General features: G+C 32.1%; 1 protein-coding gene across 5 annotated transcripts; it reads right to left on the bottom strand.

Annotated features, from left to right (window-relative positions):
* Positions 1-6,343: 6,343 nt before the first annotated feature.
* On the bottom strand, positions 6,344-20,144 carry LOC130814302 (SART-1 family protein DOT2). Of its 5 annotated transcripts, none has more exons than XR_009042359.1 (15): positions 19,828-20,144; positions 19,417-19,678; positions 16,730-17,711; positions 16,406-16,547; positions 16,248-16,302; positions 16,036-16,149; positions 15,657-15,753; positions 15,073-15,139; positions 14,884-14,943; positions 14,135-14,747; positions 8,290-8,696; positions 7,769-7,977; positions 7,603-7,687; positions 6,612-6,770; positions 6,344-6,470 (listed from the first exon to the last, which is right to left on the bottom strand). XR_009042359.1 is itself a non-coding variant. In XM_057680413.1 (14 exons), the coding sequence occupies exons 3-14, from the start codon at positions 17,659-17,661 to the stop codon at positions 6,696-6,698; spliced, it is 2,856 nt and encodes a 951-aa protein (XP_057536396.1). In that variant the 5' UTR covers positions 17,662-17,711; positions 19,417-19,678; positions 19,828-20,144; the 3' UTR covers positions 6,344-6,695. The 5 variants fall into 5 exon arrangements, 2 of the variants coding, with proteins under 2 accessions (XP_057536396.1, XP_057536397.1); XR_009042358.1 differs by having other exon boundaries at positions 6,344-6,473; positions 19,828-20,127; XR_009042360.1 differs by lacking the exon at positions 19,417-19,678 and having other exon boundaries at positions 6,344-6,473.
* Between the last annotated feature and the right edge of the window lie 1,194 nt (positions 20,145-21,338).

Below are 21,338 nucleotides of genomic sequence, written 5' to 3'. Positions count from 1 at the left end.
AGACAAGAAATTCGCAAAACAACAAGTTTTGTGCGTGGTGCAATCTACAATTTTTAAATTCTTTTCTTTCAATGAGTGACTTTCATCAATGGTGCTAATCATTTTTGGACAATTTTAAAATGAAAATGACTTTTTTCTAAGTAATGTGTTGTATTCATGAGTCAAAGTATTGATTAATTGAAATAAGCCAGATAAATTGTTATCTTCTTTCTTTATATAAGAGACATACGACATGAATTTAAGATAGATTAATTTCTTTGATTTTTCTTTACTTCTTTAAGATCAAAACTTACAATTTCTTATTTTATTTATCAATTAAACTAAAATAAAATTTATGTATTTTTCAAGTTCTTTAATAATTCATCTATCTTTTAACTTTTCCTAAGTACTTCGAATTATTGATCATTCTTGATATTATTCTCATTACAATGTTCTATTTTTTAATTACCCAAAGCACTGAGTGGGAGAAATATTATTATAGGAAAATTTCCAATAACGACTTCAAAAATCATTGATCATATTCTAAATGGGATGTGTGATATGTTGTTTGATGTCTACCAATACAGGGAGTCTGCAAAGGAATTACGTGACACACTTGAAGGTAAATACATTATGGAAGATGTTTCTAGCAAAAAATTCCTTGTATGTAGTTTTAATAAATTATGCTTTGTTGATTCTCGCTCTTTTATGGATCAATTTTATGAAACTCAAAGGATATATAAAAACTTAGAGCAACATAAAATAAATATGAATGAGATATTAGTTGTTCATAGTACTATTAACATAATACCATTTACATGAAAAGATGATGTTAAAACTTCTTTAAAATATAAAAAGGAAGAGATGAATCTCACTCAATTGGCTATCCATCTCCTTATGAAGGTGGGTATCCGGGCACACGATAAAAAACTTAACTTAAATCCTAATTCGCCCACAGTGAACATAGTTAAACGTATGCACCCAAAATTGATTAGGATACAAACTAATGCTTGAATTAGATAGGTGCATAATTAGTAGAAATGGTATATTTGTAGGAAGATATTGTAATCTCTTTAGATTGTCTCTTAAATTGTGTGATGTATCTTGTAATTTTGTGCATTTGTAGAAATGGTGTATGCATGAAAGACAAGAGTGAAGTTTTGCGCATGGCAGGCATTTTTGTGCATGATGTGATTTGTCAAATAGTTTTTTTAGTTTTTTTTCCATGGTTGGACATTCATTAAAATGAAAAACTCTTTTCTATGTAATGTGTTGTTTTGATTCATTGAAATAAGTTGGATGAATTAGAGTCTTCTTTTTCTATAAATAAGAGAAATAGAACATGGATTCAAGACAAGTTATATTTCTCTGATTTTCCTTACTTTATTAAGATCAAAACTTACAAATTTTTATCATTTCTGATTAAGTAGCATAAAAATTATCAGGGTTTTCAATTATTCATCTATCTTTCAACTTTTTGCAAATGTTTGAAATTGTTGTATCCTTCAAACAAGTCGTATTACAAAGATATTTTGTTTTTAGATCCAACTTTGATGCATATGTTTGTCATTAACTTCAAGTATTGTAGTTTATCACCTCACAAGGTATTAATCTTGTTTGAGCATCTTTAATTAATACTTCAATTTTGAAAATGATGTTAACTAATTAAATTAGGAAACATCGTGCAAAGCTGATACCATCCACTATAATATACATGTCAAATGATTGATTATATATGTAACATAAAACAATTTCAATTTTAGTAATGATAATTACATGTTATTGGGCAACCAACATAAAAAAGGCAATAGCCGGAAATGCTGGCCGGGAGATCTTTAGGGATATTAAAATATCCCACATATCCTTTTTGAAAAATCAAATAACTCGTATTGGATATCCGATTTTTAAATCGAATATCGATTAAGATTAGGATTGAAATATTTACAAAACAGGATATCTAAAAATTCAATAAGAAGGGTATTTAAAATGAGAAAGATAAAAAATATTTTACACTCTTGTTTTGAATAAGATAAAAAAAAATCTAAGGTCACGATTGAGTCAAAAACACTTAATTGTAAAAGTCACTATCTTATACAGAAAAAATATTATAAATCTGAAGAATGCTATTAATTTTTAACATAGTATCCTTTTTGTATGTATAGTGACTAACAAAAAATCCTTCTTATCCTTCTCATTTTAAAATCCTTCTTATTTAACATACATACATATATATACATATATATATATATATATATATATATATATATATATATATATATATATATATATATATATATATATATATATATATATATATATATATATATTTTGTGAGAATGAATCTTTTACCGAATAAAATATCATCATTTAATGGGTAGGTCAATGTGTTTTTAGGATATTGGAAAAATTATTTTTCCTAAATTAGAAAGTATATTAAAGTGGACATATAAATTGAAACTACTCAATATAACAAGGTGGATGAAAAAAAACACATGAATGAAGTACATAATATGAAATACTAGCCGAGAAAGGGATGTAGTCAGATTAATTATCCTCATTAAATTTCTTATTTATTAGTGAGTAGAGATAGCTAAGTTTATTTTAATGACAAACTCTAAATTGTGACATTAATTGCCGGTGATGAAGCTTTTGTATGTCATTTTTTGGTGTTTTATTTGTTGTTCTAATAAGAAAATTTTCTATTTATATCACAGATTTAGGACAAAATTAATCTTACATGTTCATTCTCATTTTATTATTTTAATAATATTTATGGTCTTTATATATCTTTCATTAACTTTATTTTTATATTTTTATAGAAAGTAGTATGCAAATGAAAGAGTAAATACAAGTCAAAATCTCAGTTATGGTTGTTTAGTTAGCAATTGATTGTCACATGAAATAGGTAAGAGCATTAAAGCCAGGTGAGGAGTGAGGAAAACATGGAGCCATTATCATAGGAAATAATTCCTGGACAAAATCATTAATACCCATTAATACTTATTCTCGAGAATATTCTAACATACTACTACTGCTTAAACTTTCGATAGAGAATCATGTGTTAGATCCAATAATAATAGATTTATCTTTATAATTGTAATTAGAGTTGTTTAAAATAGATCCAACGATTCAACATTATATTCGAATTTGATTTTGACTTGACTTAAAAATGAATTTACATTTATGTAAAAATCAATATGAACACGATCCAATTTTCTACCCGAAGTACCTAACTCTAAATCAACCGGATTGTCTGAATGAATCTTCCAGTCTTATATACACAAAATTACCAAATTTAACTTTTAAAAGTGTTATATAAATTAATACGTTGAAATAACTGATCAATCACGATCACAAATACACAAGCAAAAGGAACAAACTAAAACTTTTTAAAGTAAAAGAGCATTTGAAATTGAAACTAATCAAAATATATGTTCCACTAGGATGTCTTTTAAAAGAGTTGAAACAAATCAAAATAATCTTGATACGATTTTTTTTCCATGCAATTTAGTTTATAAAAAAATATATTTAAATTATACTATTAGTGAATTAAATTGCCTAAATTAAGGACCCAAAAGGGCAATGGGGGTCATCAAGTGGGTGACATATCAAATCATGATTAGGTCAAGGAAGAAGGATCCCATAAAACCATAGATTGAGAAGAAAGGACCTACCAATGGGAAAAGATATAGAACAAATGATCTTAATTGAGGCCCACTTTTCACCATACATTATTCAATTACCTATAGCTTTCTCCCTAGCTACTTTTCTATTGTTCACCACTATATTTGTAAAAACAGCTTATGTTGTTACTTTTCTCATGTGTTTTGGTTTCACTTATCTCTTTATAAGACTCTTTATTTGGGGTTGGTTATCGACATTTCTCTTTGCACTCTCATTGACAACGATGAGCAAAGATTTTGAAGATGTTAGTTATTTATGCAATATTTTTTAAAATGAGGGCTTTAATTCATTATATCAAAAGATAAATAATTTTTTATTTAAAGAAAGATAATTCAATCCAAAATATATTATAATATTATGTTCTAAAATTACTTTAAATATATAAAATATTTACAAATAAATCACTTAAAAATTAGTGTTGCTTAGAAACGTATCTGAACAGCATCATTTATTATTTGAGATCCCCTATTTCTGGGTGCCCATACCCCACTTGTGCAACTTGCAATGCTCATGAGTATGATATGCCTGCTATTTTTTCCTCCAAACTTTAATATTGTGCGGAAATACTTAGTTGATGACAATAACTATTTTTATAAATATATAGAATAGTTTTGTTATCCAAAGAATAAACATAAAAGTTAAATTTTATGGTTGATGTTAAAAAAACGTAGGTGAAATAAAAAAAAGTGATAAAGTCTATTACCATAAAAAAAATTAAGTGGAACTGAGCAGGCTAACTGTGCACTGAGCAGGCTTTGGTTTGGTGGTTGGTCCACCCCACAAATGTTAGATTAGGGCAGCAAGTGCTAACCACACTACCAAATTGTGGTCCATTCACCATTGCTAATTATAATCAAACAACTTCACAATTCACATGCTTATGATGATTATTTCAATCAAATTAACTTGGGAAGCTGTTTTTACTTGGAATAGTAATAGCCAATAATCAAGTATGTTTGGATAAATTATGAAGAGGGTAAGGTAAGAAATGAGAGAATAAGGAAGGATGTAATTTTACGTATTTTTTATTAAACAAATCTTTCGTATAGTCTATTTTATTTATCTCAATTGAAATATCATTCTTTCCATATAAGATCACGAGATAAAATTATAATTAGTTTTTTCTTTCCTCAATCCACCTTATAATTCAAAAAAAGGAAAGTTCATCCCATCTTTATTAAAAAGGTGATTTATTAAAAGAAAACCTCTATCATTATGAATTACAAAAATGATCCTCATTATCATCGTATTCAGTGTATCCCGCTCATAGAAAATTATGATCAAGATCTGTAAAAAGAAGAAATACGGCAATCTATACCCATAAACGAAAATGTGGCAAAAGAATCCTTCAACTTGAGAAATATCCTTAAAAAAATCTTTAAAAAAAATCCTAAGAAGCATATAAAATTAAAATAAATATGGAGTAGATGAAACGCATAAGAGGATCATCTATTTTTAACTTAAGCAAAGCTCGCATGACATTGCTAAATTAATAGATAGTTTTGTTGACTACTCCTATCCTCTATATATATATATATATATATATATATATATATATATATATATATATATATATATATATATATATATATATATATATATATATATATATATATATATATATATATATATATATATATATATATATATATATATATATATATATAATAATGAATAATCAAATGCATGCATCTAAAACTAAGTAGGCTTATTAATATTAATAGGAAATACTAGGCTATTTGAAGTAGCCAATAGCCCTAGATACTATGAAAAACTGAATTACTTGAGATTACTAGAATGTTACAGGTATTACTTCCTCCGTTTCATAATACCCGCTACATTTTTTATTTTTGGCAATTTCATATTACTTGCTACATTTCCGTTTTTAGTAATAAAACAATCATTTAAAGTTCTACCTACTTCTATTTTTATCCTACTCTATACTCTATAATAAAATACTATACTATACTCTATAAAGTAACCTAATAACCTATTTTTCCTTTTTCTTTTTCAATTAACAATAATAAAATATTATACTCTATAAAGTAAACAATTAGCTACAATATAGGTCAATCACTTATCTTAATTCTCGTGCCCATGCAAATGTAGCAATGAAACGGAGGAAGTATAACATTTCCTTTTTTCTTCTCTTGTTCAGAGAGTTTTTTAATGTAATTTTATTTCATTTTCATTTTCATTATAAACAATTCATTAAAAATGTACTTCAAGAAAATAGAGCAAACTTTTAAAAAATAGATGGAGTAAAATTCAAAAGTACAAATATACCCATTACGTGCAAAAACATGAACTGCCTATAATTTGGTTCACCAAATCTCAAATTTGTAGATTCGAGTAAAGTTATAAAAAGTGAAGCATGCCGTATAACGTATTTAAATAAACTTGTCAAATTTTGACCCGATTCAACCCAAAATCAGCGGTTCACTGGGTCGCAGCCAAATTTTGACGCACAAAGCACATAAAAAGACACCAGTTGAACAGTATATGAAATGTAAAGATGTAAATATCGTCGTATCGTAGAAAAGGCAGCATATGAGTAGATCACAATGAGAAGCATTACAAAATCTTATAAACAAAAGGTAAAAAGATATAATTATAACAATAATAATAATAACAATAATAATAATAATAATAATAATAAAAGACAAACACAAAATTGGAATGACAAAAGAATTTGCAATCATAGGATGCTAATAAGTAATATCTGATGAAATTTGTGCATCAAGACAAAGGATCTGAATGGAGAATTTAAGCTTACTACCACTTCCACATGCTTTGCTCTATATTACCTACTGAAACAGAATAAATTAAAAATATAGTATTATCGAACCAATTAACACAAAACAGTTCAAAACTTAGGTCAAAAGTCGATCATCCAGCAGCGACTTTTACTTCTATACAATATTCAGTACATGAGCAAAATCTCTCACCTCACAGTGCAGGTAAAAGGGGCTTTCCAGATTTGAAAAAATTCCCAAGTGGAAAATCCAGTTCTTCAATCATTGGACATCGTATCAGGTTTTCGGTTTCTTTGGTATGCCTGAGGATCCAGCCTCAGCTTTCCGCTTGATTCCCAAGAAATGTTCAACCTGGAAAAGTGCAATTCAACTTAGAATTAACACGCACAAAGACAAAGATGAACAGTATATATATGCAGAAAACACAATGAGGTAGAATCCATGTTATTCCCTCAGTCCCCAAGATATTGCAATATGTAATGGCACAATTGTTAAGAAAAAGTTATATTTCATTAAATTTTATGGTACGATTAAAGGTGAAAGAAAATGAAAGATATGTTGATAAGAATTAAAGAAAGTGGTGGGAACATTACCTAAAATAAAAATTGCAAAATAAAAAAGACAGTTGAAAATAAAAATTGTGGCAATCTCTTAGGGATAGAGAGAGTACCAATAACTTCATCTTGTTTGTGCGTTAACACTTCAAAAAGAAGTATAAGGCACTATATGTTAAAGTGAAAGCAAAATATAACACCCGAATTTTTTAGGACACTGAGGACTTCAATTAAAATACTTGCATCCTCTTCAATTTAAGGTGAAAGAGGATGCAAGTATTTTAATTGATAAAAGAACTTGCAAATGAATTGTAGCAACACCTGAACACAATTTGTGTGTGAAGCCTAAACAAAATTATGACCCAGACATGTCATGAAGTCACTCGCATATGTACAATATCCATCGCAATGGGTAAAGGCAACAAGCCAACAAGACGCCAAATTCTAACTATCCAATTGAGCTTATATATAATGGAAGGGAAACAGGATACTGAGTAGATTGACTAGATACTCAATGGTCACAGCCTCACAGTCACAAGCGTCAATGCACTTGACTTTTCATTAAATGACGGAGATCTGATGCATTAATTACGTAAAATTGAATATATTTTTACAAAATGGGGGAAAACCTTCTTATCACCAAGCATAGGTGTCAAGCTTCCAGGTACTTCTTTCTCCACAGTTGCAAAGCCACTCCTAGGATCACTCGTTTGCCTGAAGGCATCAAAATACAAAGTCAGTACCACAAGAGACCTTGATTTACAGAAAAATCGATATAATATTTTAGTTTCTTACCCAGGTTTAACATGCCCACTTAAAACAAGATACGGAGTTTTTAATTGAGCTTGTGCCTCTCTCATTCTTTCTGCTGACTGTGAAGATGTCATTTGCTTCATTTTCAGTTCATCATGGTATTGTTTCATTCGCTTTTCCTGTTTCATTTTACCAGGTCCTTTTCCATGAAACTTGTGAGAAAGCAACCGAAAAGCTTGTTTTGGAGTCATCTGTAAGAAAAGGAAAATTAAATAATAGGGACTGAACACAAATTTTAGGAGTACCTTTTAATAGAGGCGTACACACTAAAACAAAAACAGGAAATTGCTAAATGCACACCAATAACAACTGAAGATATAAAGACAAATTCTCAAAGGTGCCGTGCACTATAAATTCCACTCATAGTCTCATACACAGCTAATTTCTTGATTTGCACAAAAAGTTGAAAACAAATATTCAAAAGGTCCGATTCAAAACATCATACATACATATTGCCACATATATAGTACCAAAGTACTAATGAAGGAAGAGAAATTACTTACAATTCTTCCAAATTCATCCAACCTCTCCAAATGTATCTCCTTAGGGGCTTCATCAACGAGCTTACCCTTTTTTTTGTCCATATGTATCTCTTTAGGTCCATCATCAATGATGCCAACCAGCTTACTCTTTTTCTTGTCCATATTTCTTCCACCCCATTCAATAGTTTCTTTAAGTGTGCCTCGATCTTTAAGCAACTTAAGTGCACCAGACAAACCTTTCCCAACAGGAATTTCATGAAGTGTTTCATCGGGAACAACATCCTCTTTATTTTCACTCTGGGTCTGTTCTTCTTTACCAGAATCCACAACCTCTGTCCAACCACCAGTCTCATCCTTTATCTCCTCAGATACTTTTGGTGCTTCGTCTTCCTCCATAAACACATCTTCTTGATTTGGCCTTTGAACATCTGCATAGGTGGATCAGCAAGTGAACAATCAGACATAACCAAGACTTGGGACAACATGATTCACGAGTCATGACCACATAATGAGTATTCATTAAGTTGAGACTTAAACATTATTAAAACCAGAAAATCTTTGTAAACATAGCAACTTGCCAGCATAGCAAATAATAGATTGTTCTAGCAGATATGAAACATTGTTTTAACATGTAAATATGATAAGGATTCTACATATTATAAAACGGGAAGGGGAAGAAACTAGGGATTATAGGATAACTATGACTCTCGGGCACAGCCTTGGGATTTTAAATCAGTTTTGTACTCCCTCCATCTCATCACAAGCAACCTGTTGCCTTATTGGGTCAGTTTTTTCCTATTTAGAAAACTATTTTTTGTGAGCCCCACAAAAATTCCCAACTTCAATTTTTATCATTTAACTTACATTTTCTTAATATTTTTGCTGGAGTGGAAGGGGACATTTGTGCCGACATGGAGGGAGTACATACTTTCAAATAATTTTGGTTGAATGTTGACATTTTTTGCTGAGCTCCACTCATTTTCTCATTAACTTATTTTTATTGAACTAAATTTATTTCACTTAAACTAATTTTTACAAGTTAGGATAACACAATGCATCTAAAATAGAACAGCCTATCTGAATATGATGACCCTAAATGACACTAAATGATCCAGAACCCAAACCAAATCAAACAATCTCAAGTATGACCACGCCCAAAATTTAACACCAAATCTATTAGAATATGATACCCTATGAAAATTGAGCAAAATTAAATTTTATTCGTTACAATGATAGATAGAATTAGGAATCAAAAGTTTAGAGAAAAGTTAGGAGTTGCCCCTCTTTCGACAAAGTTGCGCGAAAATAGATTGAAATGATTTGGGTATGTGTAGAGAAAAACAATGGACGCTCGTGTGAGAAAGATCGAAAGTATCATAGTAGAGGGTAAGAGAAGTTGAGGATGACCTAAGAGAACGTAAGGGGGAATCAAAAGAAACTTATATGAATTACACCTCTCTAAAGACCTAGCTAGGATAAGGGTAGTCAGAGGAGCTAATTCATGTATTAGACTACTGATACTTTTCTTAGCTGTTTTTGTTCTTATTTTGTGCCTTTTTTGATGATCACTCATATACTTATTTATATATTTATCTATTTTCATTATTTTTAATGCTAATGGTCCAGCTTGTGTTGTTAGATGCAGGCTTGTGGGTCACTCAAACCTCACGTACTCTCTCTCATTGTAGGAATCTCAATATCTGGGTGTCTGTCACGAGACGAGGAGCTCTTTGTCCACATTATGAGTTGTCATCTTCAATCCCTTCCCAGAGCCCGAGCATAATTTCTATGAGCGGGAAACACGGGGTACGATAACGATGATGATAATTTAAGTACTATATATTCTACCTATTATATGTTAGTTAAGTTACAACATTCCATTAGCCCGATGTCATTAGTAGCTTCCACTTAGGTAGGGTAAGTGTTTCAAGGGTCAAATGCACACAACTTGTGAAAAACAAAAGGTTGCTTCTGATCCTACCCCAATCCAACCCAATATTGATGGTTTTAGAACAGACATAACATTGCCCCCCTGTAGCACAAACACAACCAGCTAAGATCTTAAAAAAGTGCAAAGATGTCCACACCATATTGTTCCCCAGTCATAATACAACAGACATAACTACTAAGGTGAAGATGAACGGTTGGCTAACATAGCAGCCTAGCAGGTAAGCTTATAGATTTGCACGGTGAATGGTGACTTATTTTACATAAAGAGCTATGATACACTTAGCTAGCAAACAGATATTTGTTACATGTATTTTATGAACGATTGTCAAATCACAGGAATACTGCACAAAGCAAGGATTACACAATTGTAGAATCAAAAACAATGCTTAGTTGTGTCTTGCTTAAGGATCAACTAAATAGTAGTCTAGAACAAAATTGGTTTTTGTGCACAGAGCTACAATTAACGTTAGAACCACAAATTTTTGAAAATAAAAAACAAAGCTTAGCTTCGCCAAGGGCTATTTATTAGTTGTTATACCCCATTGATTCTTGCTTCGAATTTTCGTTTAAAAATTATATTATGTTAATTATTTTTGATATGAAAACATAATATGTTTATATGATTTTAGAAAAGTTTTTTTATGAACAAAAGTTTGTTTTCCAAAGAATAAGTTTTATCAAGAAGAAATTTGTGTTGCTGTATTATCGGTTTTCTTTTTGTTTTCCTATCGAAGATTTGATTGTTAAACAAAAAATAAATGAATAATGTTGACCATCTTTCACCTTGATGGTCGTTCAACAAAAGAAGGGGGGGTGGAATTTTAAAATAATGTAACCTATGAAATTAAGGAAGAATAAATCAACAAAATTCTCCCTTAATGACATAATATGTGATTTGAAATCAAAGAGGCAAGAAAATAAAAATATTTTAGTGGCATTTTGCTTGCAGGTTTTGGCCTAAGAGAAGAGAAGGGTTGCTTTGTGTGCTCTTGGTTTCAGGTCTTGTTCATCCGATTTTCTTTGTTGTATGTACATTGAATCTTCGATTTCTTTTTCTATGCAATTGTTTATATTATTTTGGATTAATCTATTTCCAATTAAAGTGTTGTTTTGGGAAAACGTGTTGTGTGTTAGGGAATTTGGTAGGGGTTTCGTTTGTGTGATTTTGGGACAAATCTAAAGTAAAGAATTTTGTTGTTTGCATATGCTTTGACCAATCAATTGAATTAGCTTTTACACATGAAAACTTTTGTTTATAGAGATTAATAAAATCTGAATTTTAATATGATTGACGGTGTTCAATTGGTAAATTATAATGATTCTTGTTGTTTTGATGGAAAATGCTGAAAGATGATATGGGTGTTGGATTATTGTTTTGATCCAGAAATTTAGTTTGAGATTTCATAAGCATGTGGAAAAAAATAATATATTAATCTCCGATTCTTTGATTGATTTTGATGAAAAATATAAGGATGAAATTTAAATATTGAATCACAACAAAAAAAGTTAACTTGTTATTGTGATTAATAGCATTGTACGCATTTCAAATTGAATTTGTTGTTGAAGATTTATGGTCTTGAACAGGCATGTGTCTATGGTATGTGGGACATAAACTTTTTCTTAGTGGGGATGCTAAATGAGTCATGCCCCACGAAAGCAAAAGGTAAATTCTATCGAGTTGCCTTTAAGCATGAACTGTTGTGAATGTGGGCCTATAAAGAAATCCTTTGAATATAAGATAGATATTGCGTTGATGAGAATGTTGAGGTGGATCTGTGGACACACAATGATGGATAGAATTAAGAACCAAGAGTTAAGAGAGAGGTTAGAGGTTGCCCTTTTATCGGCAAAAGTGCGTGAAAACAGGTTCAGGTGATTTTGACATGTAAAGAGGAAGATTGTGGACGCCCCCATGAGAATGGCGGAAAGCCTTATGGTGGAGAGTAAGCGCGTCGTAGGAGCAAAAAAAAATTGACTTGCGGGAGTTGCACTACTCTGAGGACCTGATCAAAGAAAGAAGTAGTTGGAGGCGTTGTATCCATGTTTTTAGAACTTTGTTAGCTTTTTTCTAGTTTCCTTCCTTCCACAGTATATTCAATTACTTATTTACTTTTTGTGCCTCTGATTTACTTTTGCTATCATTACTCAATTATAGTTTTAATATGTCTTGTAAGGTGCAAGTGTCTTCTCAAGCGTGTTGCGTGTCATTCACCCTTCTCTTTACAAACCTATCTTTTGGGGATATATTGATCTCTCCGCTATTCTCCTACCCCTGGACCCGGACTTATGCGGGATACTGGGTTGATGACTTTTAACTGTAACTCTAGATTCATTACATCAAGCGTTGTATCATTGCTTTAGTAACTTAAAAATAATTAGAAGTCTCTAAAAATCATGAAACTTGATACCTTAAAGTAATTGGTACCTTCCTAACACAAAGATAAAGTCGGTTTTGTTGTTTGATGCACCTAAACTGCCAGATTGAAGATTTTCCTTCTGGTCTGATTTTGTTTTTAAGTGATTGAAGAGTTCAAGTGGGTATGACGCGTGATGATACTTGAGCTAGTGTGATGTGAATTACGGTGTGTCAATCTTTTTGTGCATATTCTTACATGTGATTTTTGGATGCAATTTGTGTAAGGATGTCAATTTGTGAAAGGATATTAAGTTAATTTGTGAGAGGATATTAAATCGATTTTGTGTTGTGCTTTTAAGGGACGTAAAGGCTTAGATATTGTCTATGCATATACTTTTAAAGTTACTTATGTATGATGAAATTCTTCATGAGAATTGGCTATGTTGTTAAAAAGTGGATGATATATGATTAGGTTCACATAAGGACAAGAACACCTCAAACAAAATGTTAATTATTAAATGTTACACCTAAGATAATAGAGTTGTTGGGATAACCAATAGGGTTAAAGAAGAATTTGAGATACCCAAAAGGGTTAATAATTATTTTGTTCCTATAGCTAAGGTCCAAATAATAACCAACATGAGGGTATGCATAATTTGCTTATGGTGATCTGAATAGGACAAGCAACGTTATAAGAAGGAGGATGCCTAATGATTAGCTCTCTTATGTATATTCCTTTCACTGGATTATGCTTTTACCTACTGGGACATACTATGTTTTATTAAACCTTTTCAGTTGGACTATGATTTGTCATAGGTCTTTTAGGTTCTCAAGATGTAATAAAATCATTCGATAAGTTTGACGTTTTATCTTTTCACTGCTAAAATGATGTTCCTCTATCATAGAACACAATCCAAGATTAGTATAGATGTACTTCTATAGATGTTATTATGCATTTGTTTCTCTAAATAATAATATCTGGTCGAATCTTATATTTCTATGCAGTTACATGGAATATGTAACATAGCCAAGTTTCGCGATCCGAGAACGTCAATCCCCAATCACCATGAAAAGCGACCCAAATCGCTCAAGGTGACGTCTCGGTATAGAAGACCTTTTTAAAAGGTATTTTTCACCTTCATTTACAAGTTAAAGAAAAAAGGAGGAAAAAACGAAATGAAACCTAGAAAATGAATAAATTTCCACTTAAACATTTTCTTAAAGCAAAAAAATTGTTTTAATTTAATTTGTTGTTCAAATATATTTTTTATAAATAATGTATCTTGTACCCTATCGTTCCCGAGTCAATCTATGTTGTGTTTCATGTTACTGTTCCCGTTCCCGTTTCCCGTTCCAAATAAAATGTCGTTCCAGGTAGCAAGTGTTTATATGTATGTATTCAGATCGGTTTCATTTGGATTGTTACATTAGCACTTTAACATAAGTAGAAGTTAAAATGTTATGAAACTTTTCAACACTCTTTCCTTTTTCCTACCTTCCTAATGTCTCTTTGCAAAAGAGAAAAGTACTTGAAGGAGAGAAAAGGGAAAAAGAACTTACCTTCATCCAGCTGAAGACCCCAAACAAACTCTTCCATTTCAGTGAAGACAACCTTGTTATCAGACACATCCTCAGAATCTTGCTTATCTGTCAACTGATTGTTGATAGTTGAAGATGCAAGTCGCGCGACAGCCTCAGGCCCAATAAGGGGTTTTTCACTTTGCTTCTTTAAAGCCAACTTTCTAGCTCTTTCAAGTGACTTCTGCAGATCCTCAGCATCGTCTGCAAAAACTAGACCATCATTTTCCTCATTCGCAGTGGGAACATCCAACTCTATTTGTAAAGCTCTTGATGCCTCATCTGCTTTTGTAAAGGCAGCCTGGTAGGCACTCTTTCGCCTCTCAGCCTCAATTTTTTCTTCTTCCTCTTTAGCAGCTTGTCTTCTACTATCACTTCGTGAACCAAGATCTGAAGCACCCAAACCAATAGACCTTGCCTCTGCTTCAAGAGCATCTAGGTCAAGCTTCTCCTTTTTACGCAAAGATTTCTTTTTCTTGGGTTTTCTGAATTTAAGCATTTCCTCTGGAGTGTAATAATCTGACGAGATTCTTACTGATGAGTTGAGGTCCTCAGCTTGATTTATCACAGATGGACCCTGAAGCCTTCTGCGGAGCTGATATAAGTAAAGAAAAAAAAAAGAGAGAAATAAATAAAAGTTTAGAACACAAAAGAAAAGTTCACAATAAGAAACGTTGAACTAGTTCTCAAAAACATGAAAATTTTCTAAACATCAGCTCTTACAGTCTTACCTCTTCCAATTTTTTCCCTGCTTCACCGGTAAACCGGCCAGCAGCATCTAAGACCATCCCCTAGACAATTATGACCCAAAAAAAACAAAAGTTAACAAACAATCATGAGATCAAAACCAAAAAGAACTTGCCTCATAGAAAATTTTGCAATTGCAAGTTAAAATAGTAGATTTCAAAACACAAACACACCTCGTCCTCAGTGGGATCATCGTATTGTGGAAGCATCTTCTTTTCTTCCCCAGGCATGTCGTTGAACCTAGAAAATCAAATAAGTTAAACGTCATGACAGATATTTACACCAAAAAAATCAAACTAGGTTGAGAAACAGTTCTGGAAAATTAAGATAAAGTGCATGGTCATCTGCCTCAAGTAACTTCAAATATTGACATGAGAGAATACAGCAGTTTTAATATTATCGAGTCGATAAGAGATGTCTCTTGGGAGACATTTCAGGTGTCACAAAGAAGAGAAATGTCTATTGCCTGCCTGCAATGACTGAAAAACTATCCTATCCAGGAACTTCTCTTATCAACTCTACTATTCAAGTCCTACCTTATGGGTATTCTTCTCGCTTTGTATTTAAATAATTACTGAGGATTTTAACTATAGGCTGTACAGTGTGTTTTGTGTTTCAAAATGGTGATGCAATTTTTTCTACCACTATCATACAAAAATCTGAGTACGTAAATACTACTAAGTATACAATTGAAAGTTCTCAAATTCCAGGGTAATTCATAGAAGTTCTTCTCTAAGGAGTACGATGGGTTTCTTACTTGTCATCATAAGTTCCTGTACCCTTCTTCGACGCTTTATAAGCTTCATTCCTACGCTTCTGCTCTCCAATTTCCACATTTTCAAGCATATCCACATCTGGTACCACCAAAGATGTAAAATAATCAACATTTCATCACCCCAATAATAAATAAAGACTCCCACCTAGGTTGGATATAAGCATGTGTGCAAACTTATCTTTGTAAGAACAAAGAGGTTGTTTCACATTAATAAAAAGCAATGTGATTTGATCAGTCACTTTACTATAATCCATTATATTCCAAAACCAAAGAACTGTATGAATCTTTGGCTCAAATCAGAATTGAAAAATGATAATTAATGCACCAAAATAATAATATTGTACTATCACGCTCAACATACCTTCATTTAGATCACCATTGGCAAGTATATCCTGATCCTTAAGCGTCAAAACAACAGAACCCCCTTCCAAAACTTTGTCAACACCATGAAGAACCTTGACTCCTGCCAAAGCATCTGTCGAGAAATGGTCAAAACAAAATTTGCATATATGAGTAAGCCCTTATTTTAACAGAAAGAAAGAGAATTCTAATGTAACTGATATATATTACAACCTGCAGTCTCATTGACTTTTGTGTCAGTTTCATCATCATCTTCATCAAGATTATCCTGAAAAATGAACACAGATCAGAGCTGTCAGGAAATCAGATAATGATAAAGAAAAAACAGCAAATCACAAAAAAAGGCAAAATTACTAAAACAATAAAAACACCTGCTCCTCAAACATTTTTGACTTTCGCAAAGCTTTTTCCCTTTCTGCATTTTTCCTTTCCTCAAGCTTACGACTTTTGGAAACCCATGACAATATTTCAGAGAATCCTTCAGATTTCTTTTTCAGTCTTTCTTCTCTCACCCTAGCAAAAAACTACAAAGTTAATAAAATCATGAAACTGATTAGACTCATCTAAAAGTTAGATACATTCTTATTTACACCATCAAACTATCAAGGTCCACAAATTACAAAAAAAAAAAAAAATCATGAGTTTTTAAACTAAGCTGAAAAAATACTGAACCACAGAAATATGCCAACACTTACCTTAATATGCGGTCTGCAATCTCCATTTGAGACTGATTATGGTCCACTGATGAGTCCACCACCAAATCCCCTTTCTTAGTTAGACCTATGTCTTCCCCATCAGGTGTGTTATTGTGCTCAAAGTTCACTTTCTCCCTAATATCATCACCTTCTTTTTTAGTCTTAGTGTCTCTTCCCCCATCCTTACTACTGTAGTCTTGATCCTCTCGATTTCGTCTACCCATTTTTTCCTTGTCCCTAGATCTTTCCTTCTCATGATCTATGTCCCTCTCTTTCTCTCTACTGTTATCTTTAACTAGCTCCCGGTCTTGTAAATCTCTATCCTTATTCTTCTCATGATCTCTTTCTCTCTCTCTATCTCTAGTTCTTTCTTTTCCCTTCTCCTTTTCTCTATCTTTACCCCTGTCTCTATCTTTTGCCTTCTCCTTGTCTCTCTCCTCTTTCTCCTTGTTTTTTTCTTTTCCTCTATCTTTGTCTCGATTGCGTTTACTATCTGTCTCATTATCTCGCTCTTTTTCACGATCTCTTCTTCTCCCTCGATCCTTTTCATCTCTATCATAATCCTTTCCTCTATGTTTATCCCTGTCATGATCTTTCTCCCTACCTTTATCTTTAGCCCTATCCTTTTCATGCTCCTCCCTCTCTTCTTTCCTCCTTTCCTTAGTGGATATTTTTTCTCTCTCAAAATCCTTCTCTATCTCTCTTTCCTTAAAGTCATCCTTTGTCTTCAAACGATCTCTGTCCCTGCTTTTGTGATCCTTATCCTCTTTTCGACTTTTCTTCTTATCCTTACTCCCATGTTTGCTCATTTCTCGAGATTTGTCCTTTTCATACTCTTCAGAATCATCAAAAGCTCCTTCTAGAGCCGGAGAATCAGCCTGATACCTCTCTTCACTTCTTTCACGCCTGGATCCAGACCGGTCGGCATCCATGAATAATAATCAAACAACTAAGCAAGCACCTTAGAAGTTAAACTTTCAACCTACATTAGCAAATGTTGATAATTATAAGCAACTAATTCTTTCTCTTATAAAGAAAATGAACATAAAATCATAAACTAAATGACTACATTATTAGAATTTTCAACAAGTTTGCTTCACAAACATCAATCACACATCAGTTGTACTAAAGCAACTAGGCAGCACAAGCACATATCAACATATGCAGGCTCTTGACGATAATGAGATATAAAAACAACACAAATAGCTTCAAATATGTCCCATGCAAACTTAGCCATACCATAAAGAGACTGAGAGAATGGACCACTAATCTACATTTAAAGACTTATGCCAGTATGTTCATGTTAAGAATTTAAGATAAAGTGGATCCTTTTGCATACACATACTAGTAATTTTATGAAATAAATGTTTCTGTATCTAATCAAGTCAATATTTATTTATCAAACTCTCCCCGAAAGCCTCGACAGCTGAACTGTTAAGACTGCCATAGCATGAGGCAACAAAAACAGAAAACACACTACGCTGAGAACTACTACCAATCTGTTTACAAAAAAATAAAAATAAGCCCAAAGCCTTTCAAAATAAATAAATGGCAATGTGATCTCAGTTCTTGCAAGTGATCTCAGTTCAAGAGACACTAAAAGAGATTAAGAGCTGCAATATGATCAGCATTTACTGTAAATCCTCATGAAGTAAGATGAGCAGTTCTTACTAATTCAAGAGCAGAGGCATAAAAGAGAATAGCAGAATGAGTTATCTGCCTTTGAAATAGAGCTTTGCTATTTTTGATTTGCGATATGCAAATCATGTGACATTGTTCCACCTCCCCTCCTTTCTTTAACCATTGATCTTTTAATTCAATAACAAGAAAACTGACATCACCACCAATCAACCCCCAACTAATATTCAACACGGAAAATCAATTTACTGAAAAATGAGGTCGGATATATATTTGAAATAGAGGTCTTCCATCGTCCAAACCTCCAGCGCACTAAGCTATTTTTTTCATGGTTAGTGTTACAAGTAGTAAGAAAAATGTAGGATTGCATTATTCAAATATTCCAACTCCGAAAACTAGAAACTTAAACAGAAATAAGAGACGGAGAGTACAAGTAGTCAAGCACCAAAACAGCAATGAAAATAAAAAAGGAAGCAATAATATCAGGACAGTTATGTCGAAAAGCACAACAGAAACAATGGGCGAAAGGCCAGCTTCGAGACCGAGGCGTACATTCTTCTTTTAGTGATAGATGGGTGACAAAAGAAAATTCTAGAAATCCCCAGCCCAAAATTAAAAGCATTTGGGAATAATCAAATGACCAACAGACAACTCCAATCAAGTGTAATTCAATCTAATAAAAGACCACGAGTACTCATATATCACTTATATTCCTCTAGGATGTCTTCTAGGACTAAAATTGAATACTACAACAAATCAGCTACCATCATAATCAGAAGCAGTTCCACTAAAATCAAAGTAAATTAAATTTTGAAATTCAATATCACCAACAAGACAATAACAATAAAAAAATCAAGAAATATTCAAGTATTCAAGATAAACAAGACATTAACAGTAACAAAATTCAAGAACATAAAAACTAAAATTAAGATTAAGAATTTAATATTAAGATTAAGGTTAATGATTAGAATAGATTAAGATTGAAGATACCTTAAAAACTAAAAAAAATAAAAAACTAACTTTTGGGGATTTCAAAAATCAAATAATACCTGAAATTGATTGAAGGTGGGTTGGTCTCGTGGTGTTCACAATTCACGGTGGCCGTCAGTGGGCCTTGTGGCCTTGACTTCACGGCAGCAGCAGGCAGCACAACAAAGCTTTCGATTTAGGGATTTGCGAACTAGGTTTTAGGGATTCGAACTCAGAAACACCAGGGCAATGCCGGCGAGGAGTGGCCACTGGCAAGAGATTCCGGCGAGGGGTGGGTGGTGACGTGGTGTGGGCCGTCCGGTTGTGGGTGGGTACCGGTAACTGGGTTTGGGTAATTGAATTATAAACACAGAGAAGAGGGGAGAGCATGCAATTCAAAGACGGGTTTCGCAATTTTTCAAATTTTTTTCAAATCTAGACAAACAACATAAAAGCTGAAAATTTCGAATAAGTAACAGATGAAAATTTACCTTCTTTGAATATTTCTACACGAACGTTAATGAAGAACCGAAAATAGTTATCCCGAATTTTGTTTCTTAATTCCAGCTGTCTTTAATGATTTGAAATCTGAAAAATTGAATTGGAACTTAGGTTTTCCAGCACGAAGAAAATCGATAGAAATAAAGATTGATAATTTTTCAATTTTATTCCCGATTATAGTTGCCGCTAATATGAATTTGTTAGGCTTTCTGTATTGCCTGCCTAATGACGGGCCGGATCAGACTGATCAGTTTTCTGAAGGAGGGGAATTTCGCAACATGTTAATTGGGAGGTGGGACAATGTAAGAAATAGTGTTTGTACAATGGGAGTTCACTCGGGTCATATGTCAATTTTAAGTTAAATGTTTGATTAGGTTTAAAATTGAGTATTGTGTTTAATTTGGGTTTTACATAGTTATAAATAAATTTTAAAGTCGAATCAAATCAGATTCAGTTACAAAGTCAAGTAAATATTATTTTATCGGGTGTGTTTTGAACACCTTTGATACCAACGCTTCATCGTTATCGGTTGGCTGCTGATTTAAGCAGCTGGATAAATCGACTTATTTAATCATCTGATTTGTACACGTTGTTAAAAGTAATTTGTTTAAAATAGTCTTGTCATCTCAACAAGTTGATTCAATCAACTGATTTACCATACACTAAAATTAGATGTTTATACCACTCAACCATCTATATGTGCAAAAATAAACTAAAATTATCTATAAAATTATTCAATCAATCACCCCCAATGTATATATTATGTTAAGTAGTACTAGTATTTATATTGACTATGACATAATGAAAATGTAAAAAGAAAAATATTTTATGGATATAGTTTCAAATCTAATATTATATCACGTGCCTTCTCGTGAAAATCTTTTAAGTTAGAAATTAAGATGCAAACACACGACCTCTTTAAACTTGTAAATAATGGTGGGTTTGGAGATATGTTGTAATGATCAAAACCTAACTATAAAATATACTAATAGAGAATTATTTAAATGTAGCTAGTTAAGTTGATAAAAACAAGTATTTATCAAAAATTAATCTAATATGATAAAATTTGTCTTGCCACTAAAAGCCATTGCCCATTGCTAAAAATTCCCACATAATTTTCACCTAAACTAGTAACTCTATTTGCTAAATCTTTTGTTCAAGTGTATTAAGATTTTCTTTTGATCGACTTTTCTTTTACTCCTATATATTAATCAAGAGCTTGAATAATACAATTATACAAACGCAAAAGGCCTAGTTGTCACATATTGGGAAATTTTGAACAAAAGTGTTTTTTCCTTAAAACAATTTCTGAAACTAAGCTTAGGAAAAAATTAATTTCTAAAATAAGCGTACGTCAGTCTGAAGTTAATATTAAGGTACGGTTATGTTCGTTGTTAATAAAAACGAACAAACAAAATAAGATGAAATTTGTCAGAAAGTCAGACATCTTTGTTTGTTGTTAGAAAATACGACAAAGGAAATCTGGTCAAACAAGGTTAAG

Source organism: Amaranthus tricolor, chromosome 5, assembly GCF_026212465.1.
Source record: "Amaranthus tricolor cultivar Red isolate AtriRed21 chromosome 5, ASM2621246v1, whole genome shotgun sequence".
Lineage (NCBI taxonomy): Eukaryota > Viridiplantae > Streptophyta > Magnoliopsida > Caryophyllales > Amaranthaceae > Amaranthus > Amaranthus tricolor.
The sequence above is the reverse complement of the archived record's forward strand: the minus strand, read 5'-3'. Positions and strand labels throughout refer to the sequence as shown.